At 45.1% G+C, this 27923-nt stretch overlaps 1 protein-coding gene and 1 long non-coding RNA gene across 2 annotated transcripts; one reads left to right on the top strand and one right to left on the bottom strand.

Annotated features, from left to right (window-relative positions):
• Positions 1–3680: 3680 nt before the first annotated feature.
• Positions 3681–18047, top strand: Lyzl1 (lysozyme like 1). Its single transcript, XM_004861782.3, is given in 5 exon segments — positions 3681–3819; positions 4313–4377; positions 4379–4475; positions 14833–14911; positions 17978–18047. Coding segments are annotated over 5 exon segments (450 nt in total).
• On the bottom strand, positions 17241–23507 carry LOC106010808 (uncharacterized). Its single transcript, XR_001184528.3, has 3 exons — positions 22887–23507; positions 21681–21741; positions 17241–20989 (listed from the first exon to the last, which is right to left on the bottom strand). It is a non-coding gene; the product is annotated as an uncharacterized LOC106010808 (long non-coding RNA).
• Positions 23508–27923: the final 4416 nt, after the last annotated feature.

The following is a 27923-nucleotide window of genomic DNA, read 5'->3' as shown; positions in this document are numbered from 1 at the left end:
AAGAATGCATTTATGAATATATAAGAAGAAATATATAAGTATATATTTATAAGGCCTTTGATCATACTTGTGACTTCTAAATATTTCTCCCAAACTGTGGTCACTTTTCATCTTAACAGTGTCTTCCAAACAGCAAATGATTTAATTTTGATCAAGTCCAATTAATCCTTTTTTTCATGGAGTGTGCTTTTTTTGGTATTGTATCTAAAAAGTCACTGCTAAACCCAAGATCCTGAGGATTCTTATGCTTACCTACAGAAGTTTTATAGTTTTAGTTTTCACATGTTGTTTTATATAAGCTACGGGTGCGTGTCCTGCATGTGCTTTGTTTTGCTTTTGTTGTCGTTTTGCACAGACAGTGCCATTGTTGCAGTGTGATTTGTTGAACACACTGTCATTTTCCCGTTCACTTGCCTTTATATCTTCCCCAAGATTCGGGTTCTCTGTTGCATTCTGCCCAGCCGTGTGTTTGCATTTCCACTGCGTCCCCTCCCCTCCATCACAACAGCTCTGCACTGTTTCAAAGTCAGGCACTGTGGGTCCTTCTGTTTGAGGATCATCCCTCTGATACTTACAAAGCAACTTTCTGGGATTTTGATTGGGGTTCCATTAATTTCAGAGGTGAAATCTTCAAATAATACTGAATCTTCAGCTCCACGAACATGATGTATGTCTTCTACTTATTTAGACTTTCTTTGATTTTTCGTCTGTTTTATATTTATCAGAGTACAGATCCTACACATATTTTATTAGATTAAAGTACTTCACCTTTCACATGCTCTTGTAAATTTCGAAGTTCGATTTTCATTTGCAGGTATATAAAATATAAATGCCTTTCCTCTGTATATTACCTCATACCTGTTAACTTGTGAAACAAGTGTTTTGAAGAAAATTATAATCTGACCTTTTTTCACTGATGAGCAAAATTTCTTCCTCAAAGCACTTAGAAAAAGATATTTGAAGAATAAACCTACACATTTTCTGCTATTATACACATTTCTCAGACCCACAGATAGCTCCTGACCTAAGAAAAGATGGTCTGCCACCTGAAATGAGAGAATTAGAGATTGAAATTGTTCTGAGGTAATGTGCTCCATCTCTCGGGTCCTCAGTCGTGAGCAGTTTGACAGCACAGGTGCTGGATGGGCAGTGGGCAAAGCCTGCGAGTCCACATGCAAGGCAGTGTGACGCCTTCTAGCAAAATTACCACAACGCTCTTTGTCCCAGCAATTTCATTTCAGTTCCAGAAATTTTTCCTACATATATTACTGCGAAAGTACAAATAATGTATGTACAAGATTTTTAAGTGTAACGTTTGCAACAGAAAATGAAATAAATTGAATATGCCATGTAATGTTATGTCTGCAAAACATACTATGTAGACTTAAAAGTAAATTTCAACAAAATTTCTATTAATGGCAGATGGGATTTGAGAAAGAGGATTATTAGTAAAGTGCAACCAACAATATTCTACTTAGACCAATATATCTCAGTTAGAATTAATTTCAAATGTGTCATTAAATCCAAGAATGCAAATATATGAACCTGAAAATCACGTTCACAAAGTCTTATACCAAAGTTTCCAAAAAAAAAGTATGCTGACTCCTTAAAAATAATCAAATTTAAAACAATTTAATAGTAGCAGAGAAATTTTGTGCTCTTAATAAAATTTTAAATGTTAATTTCACTTCTATGTCCTCCCTTTTCAAATTTTGGCTTCGTGTATGTTTACAATTTGTGTAGAATATTAGTAGAGAAGTATAAGTCTGTGATTTGTAATTTAACATGCACCTATTGGAGGTTCACGCTCCTCCTTGAAGTGGGGGACCTGCTGCTCTAGAGAAGAGCCCTGGGCGAGGCTCCCCGGAAGCCTCCTACAGGGGGCAGCACAGTGGGGATTCCTGTGGATATCACCTGCCTCACGAGTGGTGGAATTAGAATGTCATGAGTTCAGGATGATATGGCTTTTATGTGCTAAGATGTGGAATTCTAGAACTTCTAGGCAGCTGGACATAAAGGAGCCAGGAATTCTGCCTTTTCTGAGCTCTAAAGAAAGGGCTTTAAGCTAGGGAAGGTCACAGCTGCTCTGTAGGGAGCACTAGAGTACTGGCTCCCAGGGTGAGCTGTTGATCAGTCACTGCCTGAGTAGAGCGGGTTTAACCCAAAGAATCACCTGAGAAACCAGGGGCAGACAATGGGAACCCACTTTTTCAGTAAGACCAAAACCACTCTGCTGAAGCTACACATTCCAAAGAATAAGCGATGACGCCCTGGTTTGAAGGGTACCGAGCATGACGCTTGGGTCTATGTCGGTGTGGCTTCCATTCTCAATGTTGGAAATCAATAATATTCCAAGGTAGACGATGGAAATGAATTCAGTTGTAAGCTCTGCATCTTAGGGCTTGTTTATGTGCTCCTCAGTGCCTAGCACGATGCCATAGACCAGAGACCAGCTCACTTTTTCTCTAGAGTCAGAAAGTAAGTATTCTAGGCTTTGGGGTCTACACTGGCTGATAAACTACTGCTCATCTCTCTGCCTGCACATGGAAGCAGCCCTGGGCAGCGTATTATTACCACGCGGGCGAGGCATCTTTCCAAGACAACTTAGAAAAGCAGGCCTACTGTGCAGACACTTGCTAGGCACAAGTATGCTGTGACTTCACACATTAGGGACTTTGACACCCCCACCAGGATTCTCTGCTTTGACCTCGCTTGAGTACTCATTCCTGTGTGTAGCCCAGCCCCTCAGTTGGGGAATCTAGTGCCAGTGAGAGAGATTAATAACTTGCGAAGTCTCTAGGCAGGGACAGGAAATGCTCCCAGAAGAAAATCTGCATAAATATTGAGTTCATGATCCTTTGGAGTCATCAGAACCTTCAGTTTGCCTTCTCTCCGGCAGGGCTGTGATATTTGGGGAGACCTGTTTTGTCACCTCGAGGGGAAGAGCTTGCTGCAAACAGCAACTGGCAAGGCATGGAGCTCTTGCTCCGACTGTGCTTTGAGGGTGGCCTCTGAACCAGTCCCTCTGTCCTCACCCAGCTCTGCTCATCCTGTGAGCCAGCGCCATCACCCCTTGCTCTCCAGCCTGATGGGAGACTGGTAGGGGCCCCACTGTGGCAGTAGTGGGGAATCCAGAAAAACAATGCATCCACACACAGTACAAGACAGAGGTGTATTTCTGAAGCAACGCTCCCACATTTGCAAAAGCATCGGGAAGGGGAATGGAAGAAAGAATAGGGCTCCCACTTTCTCCCTGAAGGGTGCCCCAGGCAGCAGATCTTGAAGTTGTTTACACAGGGCCCATCTACGCGATCTCTGACTGCCGCCGCGGGCGAGTTTCTACACATCGGGGCGATGCTTCGCTTATAGCTGGGGTTTTCTATCCATAAAGTGGCACTCGAGCAATGCACCCTGTGACTTCTACCCGGATTTCAATAAAGGAGGGCTCATTTCATTGCTTCCTGACCCTGGCTATAAAAGTAGCTGTGTGGGGAAGCTCTGGGAGCCTGCAAACCTTTTCTTCCTGTGCAGCACCTGGGGATGACTGGTGAGGCTGTGCCCAGCCCCGGCTGCTGGATTTTGAAGTTCCCTTGGGTGACAGATGTGATGGTGGGATGCATCAAGCCTACCTAACTGCTCTCCTGCTCTTTGACAGATTCGGCCTCTAAACAGCCTCGAGGATGAAGGCCAGCGGGGTCCTGGTCCTGATTGGCTGCCTGGCCACAGTCCCAGAGTCCCACATCTACATCCACTGTAAACTGGCAAAAATATTCTTGAGGGCTGGCCTGGATAATTATGAAGGCTTTGTCCTTGGCAACTGTGAGATTTCTTCCTCACTGTTCTCTCCTCAGCTCAGCCTCCTCTGAGATGCTGTGGGCCCTACCTGCAGCTCTTCTAGCTTTTGTATGCTTGGGCCCCCTGAGGGCCGTGCCAGGGAGGCACATGTTCTCCTCAACTGCTGCTCTTGGCTCGGCTCCCTCCTCTTGGGGTCCCCATGTCCCCGTTCCTGCCGTCCCCTACTTCTGACACCAGCTAGCGAGGAGGAAAGCAATGCCACCCCACTGGCAGTGTGGAGCACAGACCCGAGTTCTAGTCCTAGAGAGGCTAGCCTGTGACTTGAGGTGCAGCGTCCCCCAAGTGTGGCATCCCCAGCCCTCATGTGTCCAAGGGTGCCATTTGCACTGCCCCACCCCAAGGTTTCCTGGCAGGAGGCATCTAGGTAACAGGAGAAGGGAATTTGGCCCTGTAACGGCGCAGACAGCGCCAGGCATTTCCCTCCTGACCTCGGCTTCCGTCGCCTGCCTACCTGCAGGGCTCTGCATGGCCTACTATGAGAGCCACTACAACACCATGGCCCAGATGACCCTGGACGAAGTGAGAGAGCGCCGACTATGGCATCTTCCAGATAAACAGTTTCACATGGTGCAGAGACCAGAAGTTCCAAGACAAGAACTGCTGCCATGTTGCCTGCTCAGGTGGGCTTTGATTCTCCAGAGGTAATCTCAGGGAAGAGGGAGAAGAGAATGCTGAACATCTGTTTCTGCTTCGACCAAAATTCAGAGTTCAGATGCACAAGCATGTCTGTCCTGGGGCCTGTGAATTATTCAGCCGTCCCCAAAGCGACGCGATCCTGTGTCCTAGTGCACAAAGGTGACTTAGTCCTTCCCGATGGCTGTTAGTAAGCCCGCCATGAAAACCGTGCAGTGGACAAATGGGCTTTCTGCCCTGTCCTGTGGCGGGATATTGGGGTTTTCATTAAGAAGGAGGAAGCTCTTTGCCAGCGGCTTTACATAAACAATTCATTCCAAGGATACTGTTTGTGGTTCCCTGCACACACACTACATTTTTAACAGTAGAAATTAGATGAGAATTCACTTCCAACCCCTCTACTTCAGTCACAAGAGTCCAGCACTGAGAACAGTGAACTACACCAGGCACAGGTTCGGCTTCACAAAGCTTCTACTATGCAATGACAGAGAATTTGTGCTGTGTGAACGACTATCCCCTGCGTGGATTGGCTGTCGTGGGCTCCAGAGGAGGGGATATGATTAAGAAAATCATGGAAAACGCTGTCGATGCAACAATACTTGACCTGGGGCTTGGAATAAAGATGAGGCGTGGGTGTCAGAGACAGGGAAGTGGTGCTAGCAACGGGACAGAGGAGCGAAGAGCAGCACACAGGAAGGTGTGGGGCACAGATGGGGACAGCGACATCCTTCCTAGAAGGAATGAAGGGGATTTAGCTCAGTGGTTTCGCCACCTACTGCGCAAGCGCAAGGACCCGATTTCCATCCCCAGTACCGAAAAATAAAAAATAAAAAATAAAAAAAATAAAAGGAATGAAGGGGAAGTGGAAGAGGACTCCCAGGGTGGGGGTGGAGAGGCCCAGTGCTACCCAGTGGTACAGGGCAGCGAAAGCCAGGCTGAGGAGCTCAACTGTCTCACCTAAAGCAGGCAGCAGTGGAGGTCCGTCAGTTAACCGCTGCTTCAGAAAGTGACCTGCAGGCAGCGTGTGGAGCAGGAGGAACATGAGACCATTTCAGGGCTCAACACGTGCTGAGCTAAGAGACACGAAGACCTCAGCTGGGTCGTAAGAGGGGCAGGAGAAAGGGGACAGCTGTAAGGGCCGCCACCAGGCAGGATGCAGCCAGAGGCGACTGTTAAATATGGTGATTAGATGGTGCATCTCCGTGCATGGCGGGCTGAAGAACACCAACCCAGTGTCGCCGAACCAACCCTGAGGCCTCATGTCACTAAAGGGTCTTTGCAGATCTGACCAGAGGTGCCGAGGGAGAGCAGGGGGATTTTCCTGGGCAATGCAAGTGGACCAGACTAATCACATGCGTCGCGTCATCACAGCCCTGCTGTGGTCAGAGAGACCCAATGACAGAAGAAGGACAGACACCAAACGTCAGGGCCAATCAACTCCACTTCCATGATGAGCCAAGGAGTGTGGCCAGCCTGTAGAAGCTGGGGATGGGGAACCAGGGTCTCAGTCCCGCAGCCACAAGGAACTGATTCCCAAAGCCTGACTAGGCCAGGAAATGGATTGTCCCCTGAAGCCCTTGGAAAGCAAAGCAGGCTTCCGACACCTTGGTGTTGGCCCCATGAATCCGCATCCCCTCCCAACCCCTAAAACCACGAGAGAATTCTGTGCTGTCTGTGCCCCATGTTTGTGGAGTTTGTTCACGAATACAGCTTTCCTCTGCCTCTACCCACCCTGCAGCAGGGCCTGGCGCAGGTTCCTTGTGAAGCACGGAGAGGTTTCTGTGGTCCGTGATTACAGAGCTTCACCTCCGAGCTCAGGCGGCCCCACTGGTGTGGCTTCCAGGGAGCGCGTCACACACGGCAGGACTGGTGTGGCGTCCTGAACCTAGCAGCAGAGAGGGCCCCACAGTCCCTTTCAAGGGACCCCCCAAAGACCCAAGGAACTCAGAGAAGGTCACAGCTTTAGGGGTCTACAGCATTCCAGCAGCCCTAGTGTTAGAAGCAAGTCCGATTCAGCAGCAGTCAGACCACGGGGTTTCCCTTCCCACCACCGGCCGCCCCAGCTCGGGCAGAAGAGGGCGTGATTCTCCTCCAGACAGCGCAGTGTGAGATCTCTCAGCGGGGAGAGCTCCAGGGAGACCGAGATGAGGCCCCAGAGCCCGGCTACCTCCTCGGACCCAGACCCTAGGTTGAAGCAGCCGGGCTGTCCTGCCAGGGGGGTTTCTCCTCGGGAACTGGGCCGGATGAGAAGGAAGAGCGACTGAAGGCTCCGAGTGTGACTCCAGTAAACAAGACGGGTCCGACTTCTGCACAGGAGACCAGTTGAAAACCCTCACCTCTGCACAGAGCGTCCCGGGCTCTCTGGGCTCTGCCCCCGCACAGGTGGGCAGCCAAGGCTCACAGGGCATCGCCAGTGGGCAAGGAGGAGACTCGGACATCAGGTGAAAGTGTGAAAAGCAGCGCTGGCAGGGAAACGAGACTTTCAAATCCCCCAGAAAGACCATCGTGTGTGTGGCTAGATAAGAGAGAGGTATTGATAAAATAAGAATAAGATATATTTCTAAAAGAAGAAACAATAAAATAAAAAGTTCTCAAAGTTCTTAAAACCTATAGAAGAAACGGAAAATAGAGAAATAAGAATAAGAAAATGAGTGGAACTGAAATTTACAAGTTTCAACAAGAGGAAAGAGAAACAAGAGAATGAAATCTCCCAGAATTTTTTCCAGCACTTTGGGAGGCTGATGCAGGAGGATTTTAAGTTTGAGTCCCACCTGGACAACTTAGTGAGATCTTGTTGCAAAATAAAAACTTTGACCCTATCTTAATATTTAAAGTTAATTTCTTATAGCTAGCATATAGCTATGTGTGGCTTTTTATATCCATCCTGACAAAAACTGCTTTTTAATGAGATTAGGCTATAGGTCAGTAAGCTTTTCCCATATGGACAGATAGTAAATATTTTACATTTTGCAGCCCACAAATTTCTGTTGCAACCACTCTGGCATGTCGTGGGATGGAAGCAGCCACAGAAAATATGGAAATGAATGGGCCTGCCTGTTGTCTAGTAAGGCTTTATTGTAAAACATAGGCTCTGTGGGTCATGGTCTGCTGACCCTTCATTTAGACCCTTCATCTATGTTTAATGCGGTTAATTACTATGGTATGTCTAACTTTAAATTCAACCCTGCCATTTGTTTTCTAATTCTACCGTCTACTCCTGGTGCTGTCTTTCTCTGCCTTTTTAATTAGGTAATTATTTCTCAGTATTTTTCCATTTTCTCCACTGGCCTATTAACTACATGTCTGATTGGGAAGGGGGTACTGGGGATTGAACTCAGGACCTTGGGCTTGCAAGGCAGGCACGGTGCCATTGAGCTACATCCCTGGCCCTTGTCTGATTCACTTTTTATGCACTTCAGTGTTTACAATAGACATCATTACTTAACTGTGTCTACCTGCAATCAGTGTACTCCTTCACATGTCATATGTGAATTCTATCCCTGTGTATGTCGGCTCACCCACCCCATCCGGATGCCATGTTGCTGTTTTCTACAGCTTTTATATACCTTGAAATGCATTTTATTATTTTTACTTTAAACAATTATCAGATTGGGAAATTTTTAAAGTGAGGAAAATAGTTTCGTTATATTTATTTTCATCATATTCACAATCTGCAACATACTGCATTCCTTTGGTGACTCTTTTGGGTGGAAATTTAAAAGCTCTCATTTGCTTTCAGCCTAAAGAACTCCACTGCTTTTGTTTAAGTAGAGGTTTGCCATGAGCGTTCTCTCAGATTTTGTTGCCCTGAAAATGTCTCTATTTCGCTTTCATTTTTGAGAATATATAAATTCTGGGCCGATGAGGTTTGTTTTCTTATAACTATTGCCTTCTAGTTTGCCTCATTAATGATGAGAAGCCAGCAATTTCCTCATTTTTGTTTCCTATATGAATCATTTTTCCTCCAGCAGTATTGAAGATTATTTCTATACCACTGATTTTCAGCAATTTGAATAGGTGTGGAACTGGCGCTTGACTCCCTCGGCATTCACTCACACTTCAGACCCTTGAGCTTATCATCTTTTACTGAATGTGGGGGAATTTCTCCGTTAGGGTTCTGATGACACATACATTAAATTGTTGATGCTTTCCTATAGGACACTGAAGTGCTTCACCTTTTAGTCTCCTCTGCTATCTGTGTTTTATTTTCAATAATTTCCATTGCTACATCTTCAAGTTCTCTGATCTTTTTTCCAGAGTGCCTGCTCTGTTAACCCTATTGATGAGAAGTACATTTCAATTATCACTTTGCAATTCAGTGTTAGGTAATTTGTATATCATCTATCGCATGTTATTCAGGGTTGCTTTTAATGCAACTCATTTATTATTTCACAGTTCAGTACGGCTGAGGGCCCGGCATAGCTCTGCCAGGTGTCCGTACTCTTCTAAGTCCTTTCAGTCTGTCGTGTTACTCAGGTTTTCAAGTCCTTGATATAAACATTCATATTTACCAGCATATTTAACTGTCTTACTGCCAACTCAATCAACTGTATCTTTCCATTAACTAATTTTTCTTCTGATTGTGGAACATATTTCCAAGTGTCTTTTCACATGTAATAATAATTTATTACATTAATTTCACATATAATAATAATTCATTGGCTACTAGACATAGTGTATGTAGTATTGTTGAGTGCCTAGATTATGTTGTCTTTCTTCAAGGAATGTTGATTTTATTTTGGTGAGCAATTACGTTCCTTCCCATCAGCTTGGGCCTTTCAAGGGTTGCTCTTACACGTCACTGGAGAAGCTCTAGAGTGCTCTTTCTGGCCGGGCTACTTTGGTCCTACTACCAAAGCGCGACTCAGGGTCTCTTTTGCATATTCTAGGGCCTCTGGAAGGTCTCTTCCCTCTGGCTACTCAGAAGCCAAGAGTCTCCCAGCACTGTGAGCTATGTGGCTGTCCAGTCCCCGGCAGTGGTTGCTGCCCAGTCTTCACGTGCCCTGTTATCCTCAGCCAGACTCACTGGTTGGTACTCTTATTCACCTCTCAGGTATTCCTCTTTGTAAATTCTAGCTGCCAAGGCCTTTGATCTGTCTCTACCTAGATTCCTTTCTCCCAGCTGGGTTCCACTTTCTTGATTTCTTCCAAGCAGAAAGTCACAGCAGCAGTCAATAGCATTTGCTTCCTCTCTCTTGAGAATCATGATTTGCACTGCCAGTTTTCCAATGTCTGAAAATAATTTTTCATACATTTTGTTCAGTTTCCTAGCTGTTTACAGTAGGAAGTAAAATCTGTTTCTCCAGCATGGACATGCTTGACTTTATAGGCAATTTATTAATTTAATGTAACTCACTATAATTCCAATTAAGGAAGGCTGGAGAAAATGTGTATCTGCAAAATATCTTTTGATTCTAGGACATTGAAGTGTTGGGTGGTCCCTGATTAGAGGTGGAAGAACATTCATATCTGTTTTCTCGTCATAAAGAGCATGGTGTTGGAGGGGTGGGCTGTGGCTCAGTGGTAGACCCCTTGCCTAGCATGTATAAATCCCTGGGTTCAGCCTTGACAGTTAAAAAAAAATGAAAATTTTAGGGAGAACTTTACGATAGAAAACCATGTTGGCTTTATATTCTAATCATCTCCCTGTGACTGGTCTTCCTCAGTCTCCAGCCAGAAAAGCTTTAACTATGAGTAATGTCACTTTGTCCCATGTATTACAGAAATAGGGACATTTGTCATGGAACCCTAGAAACAAATTAACATTAGCGTATGTTTACAAAGAACATGATACCACATCTATGTAGAATACAACTGCACCTCATGCCTATTTCAGAAATGTCGCAATTTCCTCCCATTCCAAATCGTACTCCTAAAATTCCTGCCTCCCTTCCTCCTACTAATTAGACAGAAAAGTCTCTTTCCCATATTTGCTGGTTTGAATGGCCCTGCCCCAAAGTTCACGTGTTGGCACTTAATCTCCAATCCCTAGGTTAATGGTATTTGTTGGTGGAGCCTTTGGGAAGTAATTAGGATTAGATGAGCTCATGAGGACAGGGTCCCCACAGGCACTAGTGACCATGCTGGTGTGCTTGCTTGACATCACCAGGTGATGCCCTGCACCGGGTTATAATGCAGCTGGAAGACCCCACCAGATGCCAAGGGGATTCTGAAACCATGCTCTTGGGCTTGCCAGCCTTCAGGATCACGAGTCAATAATCTGCTATTCTTTCTAAATTCCTGGGTCTCAGATATTTTGTTATCGCAACAGAAAATGCACGGACAATATCTAAATCAAAGGTGTGTGATCTCCTGGTGCACTGGCAGTCCTCATGTTCCTATAATGGCACAGGCTTTGTTAAACGAGAGATGCTTAAGGAAAAGAAGGTGATCACTGACGCTTCCACGTACTCTGGTCCACTCACGTCCATCTTATTTCTCATCTGCCGGGGTCTGAGTTGGCCTTTGTCAATTCAGAGAGGGCGAAGAGGTGCAAATCCTGGGCACGGTAGCTGTAATTTAGTTGGGAGGTGGAGGATGCTGTGAAGACACAGATTTTGAAATGGAACTGGAAATAAATAGCTCTTTTGTGTAGATTGTTGCCACTTTCTGTTGTTGGAAGTAGGAGTCTATTCCGTTGAATAAAGCTTTGGTTTCCAGCATAACCCTTTCCTTGTTCACATTTGACTGGACAGAATTGTCTATTTAAAGTAAATTGGGCAGAAACAATTACTGGGGTGAATCCTGGGGAAAATCTGCCATCTCCGCTCATTCCCGCCGCTCTGCTGCCCCCCTGTGCCGATTTCGTGCTGTTTTACCACCTCAGGGCCTCACTGGATTCTCTGATTCTGTCTCCACCTTTCCTAAGCAAATCCGGTCATAGCCAACTAGGACGGTTCGTGCTTTCAGCTGTGTAACAAGCGCTGTAACCAAGTCTCAGTGTGATGGTTTCCCGCTATGGGGTCCACTTCCTAGGTCCACAGCGGCTGCCCCTCCCATGAACCCACCAAGCGAACTGCCCGACCCCAAATCCTAAACTTGCTCTTTCACTCGTGCCCAGGATAGGCTCCACCCCTGGGATAACAGTGTAATCTGTTTCTTCCTCACTCTGATGATCGGGTCCTTCCCGCCCTGAGAGACCCCAGGGGCCCCTCTTCTCCCAGGAATCCTGTCCTTCCACTCCAACACAAGGCTCCTAACACAAGCAACCCTGTGCAACACAATGTGCTGCCAAGGACGGTGAACACAGAGCAGACACCCAACACTTAAGTTTAAAGAACCTCATAGGCAAATAATAAAAGGTCCATAAAATATGTCTGTCATCGTTATCAGCTTCGTTAGCATATAATGTTCCACAAGCAGGAACCTTTGCTTAACTGTCCTATTGGAAGGAAAAAGCAAAGGATAATAGAAATTAAGCCTTAGGTTGAGTACAGGCTCCTTCACTGGGTGTGTGAGCTCAGATTTTAGGAATAATAACAGTACCCACCAAAATGATTGCTTTCAGGATTAAAGGAGATTATACATAAAGGAATTCAACATGCACTGTATATAGAGTTTATTTCTATGTTAGATGTTATAAGTACTTCTATCTTTTGAAACAAAAGCTTTCATAAGCTGATACAACTTTACTTGTCAGGGAAGAACTGGCAGCTAAATGCTAGTGGTTTGCATCCATTACTGCAGTTGCTGACACTTATAGAGGATTTCTTTTGTTCATTTTAGTTTAAACAAAATTAACCACATGTGGAATGAATTTGCTTAAAAGAAATGTACACTACTTCCTGTTGTAGTTAAGTCTAAATAAGAAGCAGAACTAACATGGTCAACTAGCATAGTTGAGGAAGAATTCTACCTTACAGCTGAGTTTACAAAACAATTTGGTATCACTGTGCTCTGCTGAAATGTAAAATTTCAGGCTAGCATTGTTTGTTGTTGTTGTTGTTATTTTTCTGGTAATAAAAATAATGCATTTCCATTAAAAAATTACAAAAGACAGCAAAGACATAGGAACACTGATCATCTCACGGGTAAGGGCGAATCCTCAGTGTTTGTAAACACATGAACACATGAGTCTTTTTCTCTCCAACCCAGTGCTGTCCACTAGGACTTTGTGTAGTGATGGTAACCTCCTTGACCAGCACCGTCCAGTATGAGAACCACCAGCCATGAGTGGCCTTAGGGCAACTGACAAACTGAATGTTTTTGCTTTTCTTCTGTGTGTGTGTGAGACAGGGTCTTGCTATGTAGTTCAGGCTGGCCTTGAACTCACGGTGATCCTCCTGCCTTAGCTTCCTGAGTGCCGGGTTGAAAAGCTGAAGTTATAATTCTGCTTCACAGCAATTAAATTTATCATGTGTTATTTTAAAGTTTTTTCAGCTTTCTTTGACAAATGAACATTGTATATATTCAAGGTATATGATGTGATTGTTTGATATAAGTACACATCGTGAAATCCTTACTACAATCAAGTTAATGAATAGATCCATAACCTCACATGGTAACATTTGGGGCAGTGTGTACAGATGTGTGTATGATATGAGAACATGGGTCACTCTCCATTTCCAGTGTACAGTATAGTGTTGTGAACTGTAGCCATTTTGTTCTACATGAGACCAAAACGTTAGGTAACTGAAATGTTGTACCTTCTAATAAACATCTCCCCACCACAGCCTCTAGGAACCAGCATTCTGTTCTGTGCTTAAGTCCAACTTGTTTTAGATTTCTCCAGATTCATTCATGTTGTTACAAATGTCAATGTTTAATGGTTGAATAATATTCCACTCAGTCTACATACACCATATTTTTATCCAGTAACGGACAGAACTTAAATTGCGTCGGTCAGATGTGGCTAATGACTACCATACTGGTCAGTGTAGCTCTCAGCAGATGTTTTCACAACACTGGGGATGTAACATTACACTGGGAATATTTCCCCACATTATTAAACATCCTGTGAAAACATGATTTCAATGCCTCCTTAGTTCACTAGATAAAGGTATTATTATTATTCAACATCCCTAATTATTAGGCAGTTAGATTTTTCCATTTAAACTCCCATAAATAAAGCTACAGTAAACCACTTTATAAATAAACCTTCAACTACAGCCATGATTACTTCCTGAGGATAGATCCCAAAGGAGAAATTACGAGGTGGAAAGATAGGAACTTCTTTGAGACTTGTTTCTGAAAAGCTGGACCTGTTACAGCGGTTGTACTTCCACCAGCAAGTTCTCAGAGCTCTGTCTCATTACACTCGTGTCAACAGTGAGCACTCCCCAGCTATCTTCTTTTGAGTCCATGATTAATTGATAAATTAAAATGATAGCAAGTGGCTGGATTTCCTGCCGTTGATCGGGGGTCATGATGGTCATGCAGATGGACCATTCAGGTCCCCAGGAAGACAAGTAGACCAGCCGCATCTGGGTGATGGCAGACAGTCCATCCACTGCCTCCTGCAGGGTCAGCCTGAGCTGCAGGAAGCTGCTTCCCCTAAGGTGAGCCGTCCTGGGCAGCCCACACCCAGGACCTGAGCGACACCCAGGTGGGTAGAGCAGCCACTGTGCCAACTGTTCGCTCCAGAGCTCCTGGCCGGCACAGCTGAGCTTGTTAAACCTACATCACAGTGGGCATCTCCACCTGCCTGACTGCCTTTCCTCTTCCCACAGTCTGAGTCTCTAACAAACACCTTAGACCCAAACCCACTTCAGCATATGCTCCTGGAGAACCCAACTTGCAGCAGAAATGATGTTGGACTTTTCATATTTATTTGACTTTTCTGTTGTTTGTGCTAAGGATTATGAAGTCACGTCCAGGCAAACAGAAAAAAATGTTGACATCAAAAGTACATTTCAATTGAAAGATTTGTTTTATTTGAAGCAGCAGGAAAAGTAAGATAGGTGCATTTGGTTTAAAAGTTAAAATTTTCCACATAGGAAAACACCTTGGATAAAATCTTTTAAAGCACAAAGTGGAAAAATACAATATGCAAAAGTTTAATATTTACCTACAAAGAGAACATAGTGGCAAACTAGCCTGAGTAGTGAAAACATGACGCTGTCTTATCTTATGTATTTCTTTAGGACATAAAACAACTTCCCATTGTGCTTTCTCTAGATAGATCCCCACAAACCCTTCAGGACTAAATGATTCTTCTGAAATTTCAGGTAATCTAAGATGAGGATGGTTTTAAAAACCAACAACCCAACAAGGTATTTTATTGGTGAAGAAACTCAACAAACATGAAAATATGGTTCTGGAGGGACAATCGCAGTTCTTCCAGCCGTGTGAGGTCCCCTCACACATCACAGTTCCAGTTAACCCCATGGCTCCTCTTCCTTACAGCGCTGCTCACAGATGACCTCACAGATGCAATTATCTGTGCCAAGAAAATTGTTAGGGAGACAAAAAGGATGAACTATTGGTAAGAGTCCTTCCTTGGGCCACGCGGGCGGGCGTAAGCAGAACCTATAACGAGTCTGAGCATCATGGCTGTGGTGGTCTTGGACAAAGTGTCCTCTGCAGAGGGGTCCAACGAGGACCATGACCTTGTCCATCCACTTCCTCATCGGTGTGCAGGTGTTCAGGGGAGACAGAAGAAGGGACGAGTGTGGGGAGAAGAGAGATATTGAGTCAGAAAGATGTGCATCTTCACAAGAAGGTGTTTCAAATAATTGGAGAAAGAGGTACTTTCTTTTTTTTGTATTAAATTCTTTTATTGGTACATTGTAGGTATACAACACAATTACATTTCTCATTGGGAATTGTACCTTTACATAATGCATCTTGGTTCTTATTTTTTCCCCATTCCTAGCCCTCCCTTCACCCCCTCCACCCTTCCCTATTTACAAAGACTTTATTTCCATTTTTTCCATTTCTCATCATTATTTTCCTTTCCCTTCTTTCCTTTCCCCTGCCCCTCCTACTACCCCTACCCCTTTGGACCTTTTCTTCCTATTTTACATTATCGATTATTCATTCTAATCATTGGTACATTTTAGGTATACAATATAATGATATTCATCATTGGAAATTTGCACCTTTACATAGTCTCTCTTGGTTCTTATTTTTCACCCTTGCCCAACCCTCCCTTCCACCCCTCCATTCCTCCCTATTTACAAAGATTTTGTTCCTATTTTTCCATTTTCTCATATTAATCCCATTCCCTTCTATCCTTTCCCCTAGCCCTCCCACTTCCTTCCCCTTTGACCCTTTTCTTCCTATTTCTTCCTATTACCTATTATACATTTAGTCCTTATTTATACTTTCAGTTTCTCACACCAGAGAAACTATTTGGTATTTATTCATGTGTGTCTTATTTATTTCACTTAAGAGTATGGCCTCAATGTGCATCCACTTAGCTATAAATGTCTCTAATTTCTCATTTTTTATGGCTGAGTAGTACTCCATTTTATTAAAAAACCACATTTTCTTTATCCAGTCTCCAGTTGATGGCCATTTGGGCTGTTTCCAAGTTTTAGCTATTACAAACTGTGCTGCTATGAACATGGGTGCACATATATCACTGTGGTATGATTCTTTTAATTCTTTGGGGAAGATCCCCAGCAGTGGAATAGCGGGGTCAAATGGGACTTCCAGTCCTAGTTCTTTGAGGTATCTCCATGCTGATTTCCACAGTGGTTGCACCAGTCTACACTCCCACCAGCAGTGGAGCAGGGTTCCTCTTTCCCCACAGCCCAGCCAACATTGGTTATTGGTTGATTTCATGATAGAAGCCATTCTTTCTGGAGTGAAGTGGAATCTCAGCGTTGTTTTCATTTGCATCTCTCAAATGACCAGTGATGTTGAACATTTTTTCATGTATTTATTTACTCTTTCTACTTCTTTGTCTGAGAAATGTCTGTTCATTTCAGATGCCCAGTTTTGGATTGGGTCTTTAAATTTGGGAGGTCTGATCTTTTTAAGTTCTTTATAGATTCGAGATAGTAAACCTTTGTCTGAGGAAGAGCAGGTGAAGATTTTTTCCCACATTGTGAGTTGTCCCTTCACACTGCTGGTGGTTTCTCTTGCTGTGCAGAAGCCTTTTAATAAGAAGAGATCCCACTTGTTGATTGTTTGTGCTAGTTCATGGGCAACTGAGGTTTTGTTCATAAAATCTTTTCCTACACCGATGTCTTCAAGGGTTCTACCTAACCTCTGTTCCAACTGGTTCAGCGTTTCTATTTTAATATTTAGATCTTTAATCCATTTTGATTTTAGTTTAGTGCATGGTGAGAGATATAGGTCTAGTTTTTATCTTTGGCAAGTTGAAGCCCAATTTTTCCAGCACCATTTATGAAAGAGGCTATCTTTCCTCCAGTGAGGGTGCTCGGCTCCTTTGTCAAAGATGAGATGGCTGAGTGTGTCTGGTGTTGTTTCTGCATCTTCTAATCTATTCCACTGGTCCTCAAGTCTGTTTCTTTGTCAGTACCATGCTGTTTTCATCACAGTAGCTTTGTAGTATAGTTGCAGGTTGGGGATTGTGATACCCCCTGCCATGTCTCTGTTACCTGGAATTGCTTTTGCTATTCTGGGTCTCTTCTTGTTCCAAATGAATTTTTGGATTGTTTTCTCAAGGTCTATGAAGTATGCTGCTGGGATCTCAATTAGAATTGCATTAAATCTATATAGCAGTTTTGGAAGTATGGCCATTTTCACTATATTAATCCTTCCTACCCAGGAGCAGGGGATGTCTGTCCATTTTCTGATATCATCTTCAATCTCTCTTTTCAGAGTGCCACAGTTTTCAGAGAAGAGGTCTTTGATTTCTTGCATTAGGTTGATTCCTAGGTATTTCAGTTTTTTGGATGGTATTGTGAAAGGAATTGTTTGCCCTATTTCTCTCTCAGTGAGTCTGTCATTGGTGTAGAGGAAAGCTATTGATTTTTGTGTGTTGACCTTGTAACCAGCTACTCTACTGAATTTGGTTATTAAGTCTAGAAGACTTTTGGTGGAGTTCTTGGGGTCTTCTATATAGAGTATCATGTCATCTGCAAATAGAGGTACTTTCTAATGTGCAATGAAAAGAGCCCATCCAGCCACCCCAGCAAAGGAAAAGAGCTTGGGTTTGCTCTGGGTTTGGATAAGACTTTGGAGGGGAAAGTGACTATGTCTGTTGCATAACAACATAGCAGAAAACTGGCGTGGGTCTGAGCAGGAGCCATGGCTTAGCCAGGGCCTGCTCATCCCCGAGGCTATTCCTAGTGAACACTGCTACCCAGACTACCCACTTAGGGATTCCATATTTTCAGAGATGTGAGTGTTGAACTCAGTGACCCATCCTTCCAAAAGCTGTTTGCTAGTTGCTGAGGCAAAAGGCTGGAGAAAGAAGTCTTAAGACAAAATAGCAGAGACCTTAGGTCTTGGAAGGAACTGAAGCTACACTGTGGGCAACACTGGTTATTCCAGCTAACTTTTCATAGGTCTGACCCTCAGAATACATAAGTTGTTATGCTTATTTCTGTGGTTCCCACTTCCTTCTCCTCTGAAGGCAAGGCTGGAAGAAACATTGTGAGGGCAAAGCCCTGTCTGAGTGGAAAAAAGGATGTGAGGTTTCATGAACTGGAACCTGACCCAAGATGCCTGGCCCCGACTCCCCAGGATGTGTAATGAATGTCAAAATGCCCACATCATCTTCTCCCCTTTCTCCCATTATTCCTTCTCAGAGTTGGGGAGGGAAACCTGAGCTGTATTTGAGGAAAATAAACAGTTCCACTTAAATGTCTTCACCATGAGTCAATTTCAATGATGTCATAATAGCATGATGTTAAGACTTGAAAAATCATCTCTGAAATGTTTCAGACCTAAAAGGAATAAATTTTTCTCTTTAAACTAAGGAGTCCTACTAGTGTTGCCTGAAAATGGCTGCTTGTGGCCCTGAAATGGCTGCTGGTGTAGCCCTGAAATGGCTGCTCATTCAAACATTAGATTTTGAAGTCAGTTAGACTCAGTGGGCAACCTGAACAGGCCTCTGGGCTGCAATTTACCAACCACTCTCCAAAAGCATTCTACCATTCTCCTCCAACACAAGGGACACACAGCACTTCCACAGGGAATATTCCTTTGTCTTCAAGGGGGTCCTCATGGAAACTCTACTGGACAAGAGAGAAATTGTAGCTCTTATGCCCAATGTCTGGAGACTTCCCACAATTTATTCCATCATCTATTTAAATGAAATCTATCAAATTCAAAAGCCACACTTTACCGATCCCCATGACAAAGATGTTTTCAGTCTTAGATCTGCAGGTTTTATTAGCTTGGCTGAAGGGAGACTGAGTACATACAGCAGGGAGCCAGGGATCTTTGACCCCAGAGAGGCATTCCCAAGGTGCTCTCTGCACCACACAGGGTGGCCTTCTCTACTGGCCCATGTGGCAGGGTAGCTCTGCTTCTGCTGAATTTTTTCTTGTATAGTTACCTGTCTGCCTGTCTCTGCCCTTCCAGGCCAGAGCTGGTTGAAGCTGCCTTGTTCTAAATTTAGGTGAAAATAGTAGGCTCACATTGAATGCAATCTGACCTAGAGAATGCACCCAGTTGAGGTTTGTTGGAAAAAATGGTTATGCCAGCAAATAACCTTCCCACTCAGAAGAAATTCCTCACTGATCTGACTGAATATTGTGGCGATTCCTGAAAAACACTGTTTTCCAGACACCCAGGTTTTCTGTGGGTTCACTTCATGCCCAGTGGTTTTACTTGCATGCTTACACTTTTTTTTTAAACAAACTGTTCCTGATCAAAAATAAATAAACATGAAATGCATTATAATCATATAATATTGGTACAATGTAACAAGCATTACAAACCAAGAAGAAAAAGCTTTGAAGCTCATATAACAATTGAAGAATAATTCTATAAGATGACTGAAGAAAATTTGAAAAATATAGAACCCATTAGTTGCACTAAATCAATAATCTGTGTAAATAGAACTCCATAAATATGCATTTTTTACAATTATTGTCCTGTCATCCATGTGTCTTGCGGTGCCTATTCTTAGCCAAACCTCCTGCTTCATTAAAACCAATGGCACCAAGTTAATGAGTGCAGTTAGCATGGATCTAGCACCACCCATTCAAGGACTAGGGAAAGACTTTTTAAAAATAACAAAATCTGCAAAAAATTCAAGGTAATGGGAAGTTGGCCAGCCCTAACAATTTAATTGATCTTTCTTTTCGCAAAACTCATAAAATGTATTCTTACTATGTCACTCTCCCAAATGTTTTATTTATTCGTTATTTCTATAAATACTAACTTAGGATGAAAAATGCGTTTTCCTGGATAATTTTCTGCAATACCCTCAGAAATTTAAGAGGAAAAGATTGCTTCTATTCTTGAGTTATCCTTATTTAACAAAAGTGTATTAAGATTACAACCCACATTTATATTCCCTTTTATAGTTTCCAAGACATTTGGAAATAGATATTCATTGCTATTTTCTCCTCACAACTATCCTATGAAGAGATTACCAGATCCATTGGCCATACGGTTAGATATAAGGGTGTAGAGAAGAGCTTATTTCAGTACAGTCTTTCTTTGGGGACTTTGCCTACTGACTTTTTTTTTTTTTTTTGGTACAGGGGATCGAACTCGGGTCCTTGTGCTTGCGCAGCAGGCTGTGAAACCACTGAGCTAAATCCCCGGCCCAACCTGACTTTTGAAACACTTCTCTTCCCCATGTCTGTCCCTCTGTGCCCCACCTTTTTTTCTGTTATTTCTTCCTGTTTCTGTTCTGCCTACCATTCTCTTTGATGCTCTCTGAATGTAGTGTACCCTTTACCCTGGGGTTTCTTAGTTCCTAGTTTTACCCAGACTTGGAAGATCATGGCACTTCCGCATAGCCTATTTAACCCTAGCCTAGCCACTTTCTTTGACTCCAGAGAAATTTCCTCTGAACTCAAGGTTGGTGTGCACCATAGAATGAGGTCACCATAGACCCCTGTTTTTCTCCAAACTCCTTGAGGCCTGCACCCTGTCTTTCACTCCCATGAGTTTCCACAATCTCTTGTACAAAGCACGTAATAGTTAACATTAAAAAGATTTGATGTTGGCTGTTGGTTTCACTGAACACATGTAAGATCGTTGAAGAAGTACAAAATAAGATCTTGCCATTAGAACACTTTTATTTTCAAAATGCTCCTTACAAAAACCTTTGTATCCTGGGCCATGCACTCTTCATTTTACACAGGTCAATGAGTCATAGAATCCTTAAAATATGGAAATCATTTATTTTGATGTAGGTTTAATGACCCTCTAGGACCCCTTCCCCTTTCATTTTTTGGGGGGCTGGGGCTTCCAGACCCTAGGTGCCCCCTGAAGCACCTCTAGGTTGGAGTGCACATGGCTATCAGGGCTTCTCCCTCCTCCTCACTATCCTCCAGGCAGCCATGGCGCAGAGCATGGAGCTGCCGGGCGTCCTTTACATGTGATGATGTCATAGGTGGAACTTCACACAGCCAGCTTGCAACGGGTCCCAACATGGGAGGATCCCTGAGAGTAGCAGAAGCACCTGGACCACACAGGGACTTCCTTCAGGACCATATATTAGTCAGCTCCATGCTGACTGTAACAAAACACCTGGGGCAATTAACCCATCAGGAGAAAAGATTTCTTTGGGCTCACACTTCTGAAGGGCCTGGTCCAAAATCAGGAGGCAGAACAGGTAGAGCAGGTAGCAGCTAAAAGCTACCTGCTTCTCACAAATCAAGGAGCAAACAAGAGTCAGCAGGGACCCAGGGTCCTACATTCCCCTTCAGGGTCACGTCCCCCACTGACCTCCTGATAGTTCCCAAAGGTCCACAGCCCCTCCCGGGAGCTCCACTCCAGCGACCAGGCCTTTAGCACGTGGCCCTGGGGACACTGCCATCTCCCACCACACCAGATGGGAAGATAGGTACCAGTACCAGGGCTGCACCCGGAAAGGCAGTGGCACTCTCTCCCCATCTTCTGCCACTCTCTCTTACCCTGCTCCCCAGGCCACAGGAATGGGGAACAGGGACACTCAGACTATCTCTACCCAGACTCACCAAGCACATCTGCCTGCGCCGGAGAGAAGGGCGGGAGCTCGCAGAGCCCCGGAGGAGAGGGGGTGAGACAAGAAAGATGGGGAGTTGCCTTACACAGAGCCACAACTTCTGCAGCTCCTACCGCAGGGTTGCACAGCCCCCACAAAAGGCTGGCGCCCGAGCTGCGGTGTTTACCTTTCCTTTGTCTTCTTCATCTTATTGGCTGGGCTCTGATGATGAAAATAATCCTTACTCCCTGTGAAACATACAGAGAATATTTTTCAAAACCACAACACTGAAACACTTAATAAACCATTGACATTTTGATCCTTTGTCTTCCAGTGTTTCTATTTGTACCAACTGGGAGTTGTAGAGTATTTCATTTTGCATCCTGCTCTTTTCAAGTCACGTAAGATTCCCAAGATCTCACAAAGTTTCCACCATGCTAGCATTTTCCAAAATATGATCCATGTGAAGAGCAGGCTAGCAGTGCTGCTGTCTCAGGCTTCTTTCTTCCCCCTGCACCATGCGTCTGCACATCTGGGTTAATCAACAGCGTTTTCAGATGTTGGACCCAGCCCAGGACTCTTCAGAGTGCTTGTTTTCCTTCACATTTCATCTCTGTCCTCCATACATGTTTCCAGGGTGGAGAGCACCTTTTCATGGCTTCCTCAACACTTTGTGGGGTGATCTGAATTGACACTAGCAGTGTGACACTGAGCCACATTTTCCAAACAATTAGGACCCATTATCTGTGTTTGGTGGGTACTAGGGAACAAGTGAGCACTGTACTGACAACCCGGAACATGGCTTGTCCATGCTCTCTCCAGTCACAGAGCAGAGCCAACAGCTGTGCCAACAGATGCAGTGAGAAGTAGAGAAGTACCCTTCACACCTGACAGGCCAGGCAAAGCCCAGCCCTGCAGCACTGGCCATGTGAGCACAGACCAGAGGCCCTGTCTGTTTCTCCTCTCCTACACTGAGAATCACATGTGCTCTCCACACGTACGGGGATGGTTAGCAGCAGCATCAGAATTCTGCGCATCACACAAACCTGCTTTTAATGAGGACTGCTGATTATCACTCCGTTTCTACATTTTACTTTCTCTAGCATCTTTGAGCAGGTGATTGCTCAGATGTACTGCAGATGCCTTCACAGGGTGAACCACATTTCACATGAACTAGTGACATATTCTACCAAGAAAGGGACAGATTCTGGCTGAAAGAAATCCCACGTGCAACTGTGGCTGAACTTAATAGGTTGCCGCCACTGCTGCTGCGATTTCCAAGCTACAGGGTAAAAAGTTAACGCTGTGTCCAGATTTCCCTGCCTGATCCCTGCCACACCCCCTCTGGCAACCTCATTCTTGGTGAAGAAGAAAGAACGAAATCTATAGTTACCTTGAAAAGCATTCATGCGAAAAGAAAGCCCGGATTCATAAGTAATCTGACTTCTGCATCACTTTTGGAAAGAGTATCCTGTTACCAGCTAAAGCAAACAGAGCCGTTTCCACCCTAGGAACTGACAGGCCGTGCAAAAGGGCAGATTGGAAAAGATTAAATATTTGTGCAGAAGCCCAGCCCCCTCCACAGAGGGCGCCTTGGTCTGGGATGAAAGGGAAGCGAGGCAGGAAGGAGCTGCGAGCTGTGCAGGAGCAGCCTTATCTGAGCAGAGGAAGGACGGGGCTGAGAGCCAGAGGCCAGAAAAGGGGAGAAAACTGCACAGGGACCTCAGGCAGGTGGCCCTCCAGGGTGCTCTGAGGCTGCCCTTTGACCGCGGCCCCAGAGCTGGCCTCCGGCTCAGGGTGGAGGCCAGGGAAGCCGAGCCGGGCGCCCCAGCCCCCCAAGGCCTGCCTGCCAATGGACGCCAAAGGGGCACTGAGAAAAGTGAGAGACGCTGGCCGACTGCTACAGGCCACAGTTTTCGGCTCTGCTGACAGCCTATCAAAGCTAGCTTTCTGTCTCTGAGACATGTTAGTGGCGGCCAGGAACTTAGAACGTGAAAGGGAGAAGAAGGAAGGGGGAAAGTCCTCACACAGTGGAGCGGCCTGTGTGGGCCGGAGCGAGGCGGCTGATAAGATGCGAACCTTGGAGGAGCTGGGTTTGCTGTGGACTTTGGAGCTCCTCCTGGGCCCGCCATGAACACGAAGAGGAACGGGGCTGTGCTCCACCAGAAAAGCAGCCCGGGGCCCTTTGAACTCGCCTCAAGTTACCCAAGCTTGAGGAGGAAGAGGAGGAGGAGCGGCCAGGGGAGGACCGGCTGCAGTCCCCTGGGCCACTTTAGGAACAGCGCTAGCCAGCAGCACATGACAATCCCTGGGACCCTTTCCAAAAGATGCTGATGCCAGGCCAGCACACTTGATTAAATCAAGCTCCTGAAGTGTCTCATTTTTTAATCCCCCCCGGTGATATCTAATGTGCAGCCAGCCCATGAACCCAACCCGACGCGCCCTTCTGCAGCATACTTTCCTCGGGCCTGACACTGAAGAAGCACACCCGGGAGCTGGCCGCGGCTCTGCTGTGTCCCAGGTTCTGGGAAGCTCTTGCCCTGGTGGCCCAGAGCCCGTCCCAAGGGCCCAAGCAGCTCAACCTCGTGTGCAAGGCAGAGGGGACAGAAGCGAGCAGGAGGCACACACTGCTCCACGTGCACTGAGTGTGCCCGGCACTGTGCCACACCCAGGGTGCACGGCAGGGGCGGCCCGTCCCGCTGCCTGGGTTTTCCATGCGGTCAAAGCAGCCCACGGCCACAGACGGGGCTCAGGACAAGTTTCAGAAAGGTGACTGTGCGATTCCAACATGTCAGAGGTCTCATCCAGCCTCTTCCTTAATGACAGAGTCAGTGAATGTTCAGACCGGTCCAGAGAAATTTGTGTTTCTAGGTAATTCACAAAAGGAATGTCAGTGTAACATGACTGGGTGATATACAAACCGATTAGCCTCTTATGGGGAAATGAACTGTGCACTTTGGAGTTATTTTTTAGCCTGCCAGACAGAAATTGTATCTCTACTAAGCAAAAATGTGCAACTTAACACATAACTTCTCTGAGTTCAGGAATTTTAAACAGTAAACAGTGAATTGAAGAAAGCATTTTGCCCCATGAAACACTGAAAGGACAAGACTGTTGTTCACCCATTTGCCTCATTTCTAAATTTCTGCTCATTTTTCTTGGTAGTGTTAAGACCACAGATCTACAAAAGAGGTGCAGAAGTGGCAACACACAAGAAAACCCAGAAACTACATAATTACAATCGAAGAAAGCACAGAAGCTGTCGGTTATCTGCCAGCCTGTGGGGGTTACCCACACATCAGCACTGGCCACCAGCCCCTTTCGATCAGGGAGGATGGACTCAACCTTTCATTCTGCAGACCCTGGACACTCAGCTCCTACGGGTTCCTCAGCTTTCTGTTACTGTAATAAAACAGGTGATATGCTCAACCCATAAAAGATTTACTTCGCACCATACTGAGGACCTGGAGTAACCCCCAAAGGCCCATATGTGATGACTACGTCACCTGCCTGTGGCACTATGGAAAAGTGGGGAACTTTTAGAAAATGGGGCCTAGCAAAAATCCTCAACACACTGGCAAACGGAATGTGGTGAGTCATCAAGATCATACATCATGGCCAAGTAAGCTTCACCCATGGAGCAAGGATGGTCCAACACACACAAATCAATAAATGTCATGCATCACATAAACAGAAGGACAAAAACCACACCCTTATCTCCATAGACACAGAGAGGCTGACAAACTCCAACATCCATTCATGACGAAAACCCTGAGGAAAGGCGATATCGAAGGACCTCACCTCAGTCTGATAAAAGCTTTTATGACGAACCTACCACCAACATCATATTAAATGTGGGGGAAACTGAAAAGCCACCTGGGAGCTTTTGGAAAGCATGGACGCCCCGTGCCTACGTACTACGAGGTCCTAACCTCTGAGCTTGTGACCGTGGTTGCTGTCATTTCCTGCAAAGGTCATGAACCCCAGTTTGGTCCACTCTGATATTCTGGATTCTGTTCTTTAGTTGGTTTTTGAGCAACCACTGAAGTGGTTCTTATAAATTCCCAACCTTCTTTGACTTACAGAAACCTTTGAGAACCCAAAGAACATAACGTACCCCCCCTTAAAAACCATTCATTTTACATGCACATAATCCCATTTCAGGGACCCACTCCCCTCTCCTCGGCCTTGAGCAGCCATTAGTTGATTCTAAATTTAAAATCCCTGATCTGCTTTGAGTAGTGTCCCCCACAATACTGGGATCCCGTGCACGGGGGCCTTGTGCTGAGAGCTGCACATGGCGAGGCCTCTGGTCCAGCTGAGGTGCAGGCTGGCAGGTGCCAGGTGTTCCTATCTCGTCCTCTCCAAGCCCGGCCAGCAGGTTTCCAAGCTCACCCCTGCCACCTCAGGCGGTGCCTCCCTGGCCGGACTGCCGTGAACTTGCCTGGGGCTGGTTAACAAGCACTCTGCTTGGCCCCCACCCTAGAGGACCCCTGTACATTTCTGCAACAGACACTGGCATTTTTGGAAGCCACCTTGTGCCTCTCCTGGGCAGCCTGGCCGAGCCCCTGTCCAGCAAGGCTACTGGGGAGGGGGACGGAGTCCCAGCCGACCCTGTCCTGCTGCACAGGTGCGCTGACTCTGGGCACTTACTGTCCTAATGACTCCCAGCTGCAGGCCAGGCTAACTGCAGTGGTTTTATGAGCTCCGTAAAGTTTAATGACCTAAAATATTGAGTGCTTTTAGCACAATATAACAGGAAGGTGCCAGCCAGGGACTAAGAAATCCAGGCTGGGGGCCTAGGTAGCCTAAGAACCACGTGACTGGGCTGTAGGTCCCACTGCTGGTGCCTCCTCCCAGGGCTGCGAGGCAAGGCCTGCGGGGCTGGGCAGACCCGGTTCAAACCCCGTCTGCAGTGTGGGCACCAATTTAACCTCTCTCAGCCTCACTTTGACCTTCAAATCCGACAGTAGTACTTCCTCAAAAGGCCATCACCAGCGCTGATATGGCAGCGTGAACTCTAGCACACGGTAAGGGCTCAGTAACGTTTGCTAGGATTCTTTCGCTTCAGAGAGGCACTGTAAGGATGCATCTGGAAGCCACACGCAGGCTTGCTTAGCTGCAGAGTAGTTAAGTTGACGTCACCATTATTGGCCTGGCCCCTTTAACTCGGCTGAGGCCAGTGCTCAAGTTGAGCTGATTCTGGAGTACTTGCAAAGAGAAGTTCAAGTCTCCTGCTTCTCCTTCGATACTTTCAGAAAGCTCTTCTGAGACCAGAATTGGAAAGAGTTCAAGAATGGCACCTTCCTAGTCAGATAGGGACCAAAACTCAAGCTAGCCCCACCTCACCAGGGCTCGGAGTCAGTCACCTCTTCACGCAAGGCGAAGGCAAGCCCACCTCCTGGGGCCTGGCCAAGCCTGATAGAAAAGCACCACACTGAATGTGCTGAATGAATTGCTCACATTTGATTTTTAAAAGCACTATATTATTCTTGATGTTTAAAATGCAACTGCAGTAAGTCTTGCATAAGGTTAGTGGGTCTGAAATATTTCGGAGAAAATTTTTCAAAATGTTCTCTTTTATGTCTTTCTTATGAATGCTGCCATATGCACTCTTAAAAAAAATGATCAACTTCCCCAAATTTCTGGCTTTCCATGAACAGGGAGTTTGGAGTCATGTAGCTCCCTGATCAGATGTAAACAAACCTTCTTATGTTTGCTCAAATCTTGGGTGTTTGAGACTGCTTTCATCTCCTCCAGGAAATGTTGTTACCTTAATGGCATAGCTGTGTGGTAGCACTCACCAGCTGGGGCATCCAAGCACTAGTCTGCTCCCTGTTTGAAGACAGAAAGCAATACGCTAGGCGGAAGAGGGAAATTGTCAACTACATTCTGGAACTATGATATAATGGTTTACCAGCTGAATAAGCAAAATAAGCCACATGTACCAGATTGCTAGAGAAAAGTCACTAAGAACATAAATAATAAATAAATGTTCTGTATGTTAGGAATGAAACTGAGGACTTCATTCTCATACTTAGCTGAATACTCTTAACAATCCTGTGAGACTAACAGCATTCCCCTTTCACAAATGAGAAAATTAAAGCTGAGGAAGTGTAGGAAATTTCCCCAGGGGTATATAAATGTGTTAAGTCAATTTTGTAATTAAATCTAGATCTTTTCACTATAAACCTTAATTCTTAACTATTGCGGTGTACTACCTGAGTATGTATCCCAAATAACTTTTTACCTAGAATCTTAGCCCCCCATTCCCATGAAAATGTTAACAGATTCCAACTCACGAAGAAAATAGAGTCAAAATTTTCTCTTTCCTTCTCTCTGGGAACCTACCCTTCTATCAGAGATAGAAATAACCAAAGGACAGGCAACAGAAAGAAGGGACCAAGAAAAAAATCTGAATTGATCAATA

This window comes from Heterocephalus glaber, unplaced genomic scaffold (assembly GCF_053883595.1).
Source record: "Heterocephalus glaber isolate CG9 unplaced genomic scaffold, H.glaber_assembly_v1.0 deba00000738, whole genome shotgun sequence".
In the NCBI taxonomy this organism is placed as follows: domain Eukaryota; kingdom Metazoa; phylum Chordata; class Mammalia; order Rodentia; family Bathyergidae; genus Heterocephalus; species Heterocephalus glaber.
The sequence above is the reverse complement of the archived record's forward strand: the minus strand, read 5'-3'. Positions and strand labels throughout refer to the sequence as shown.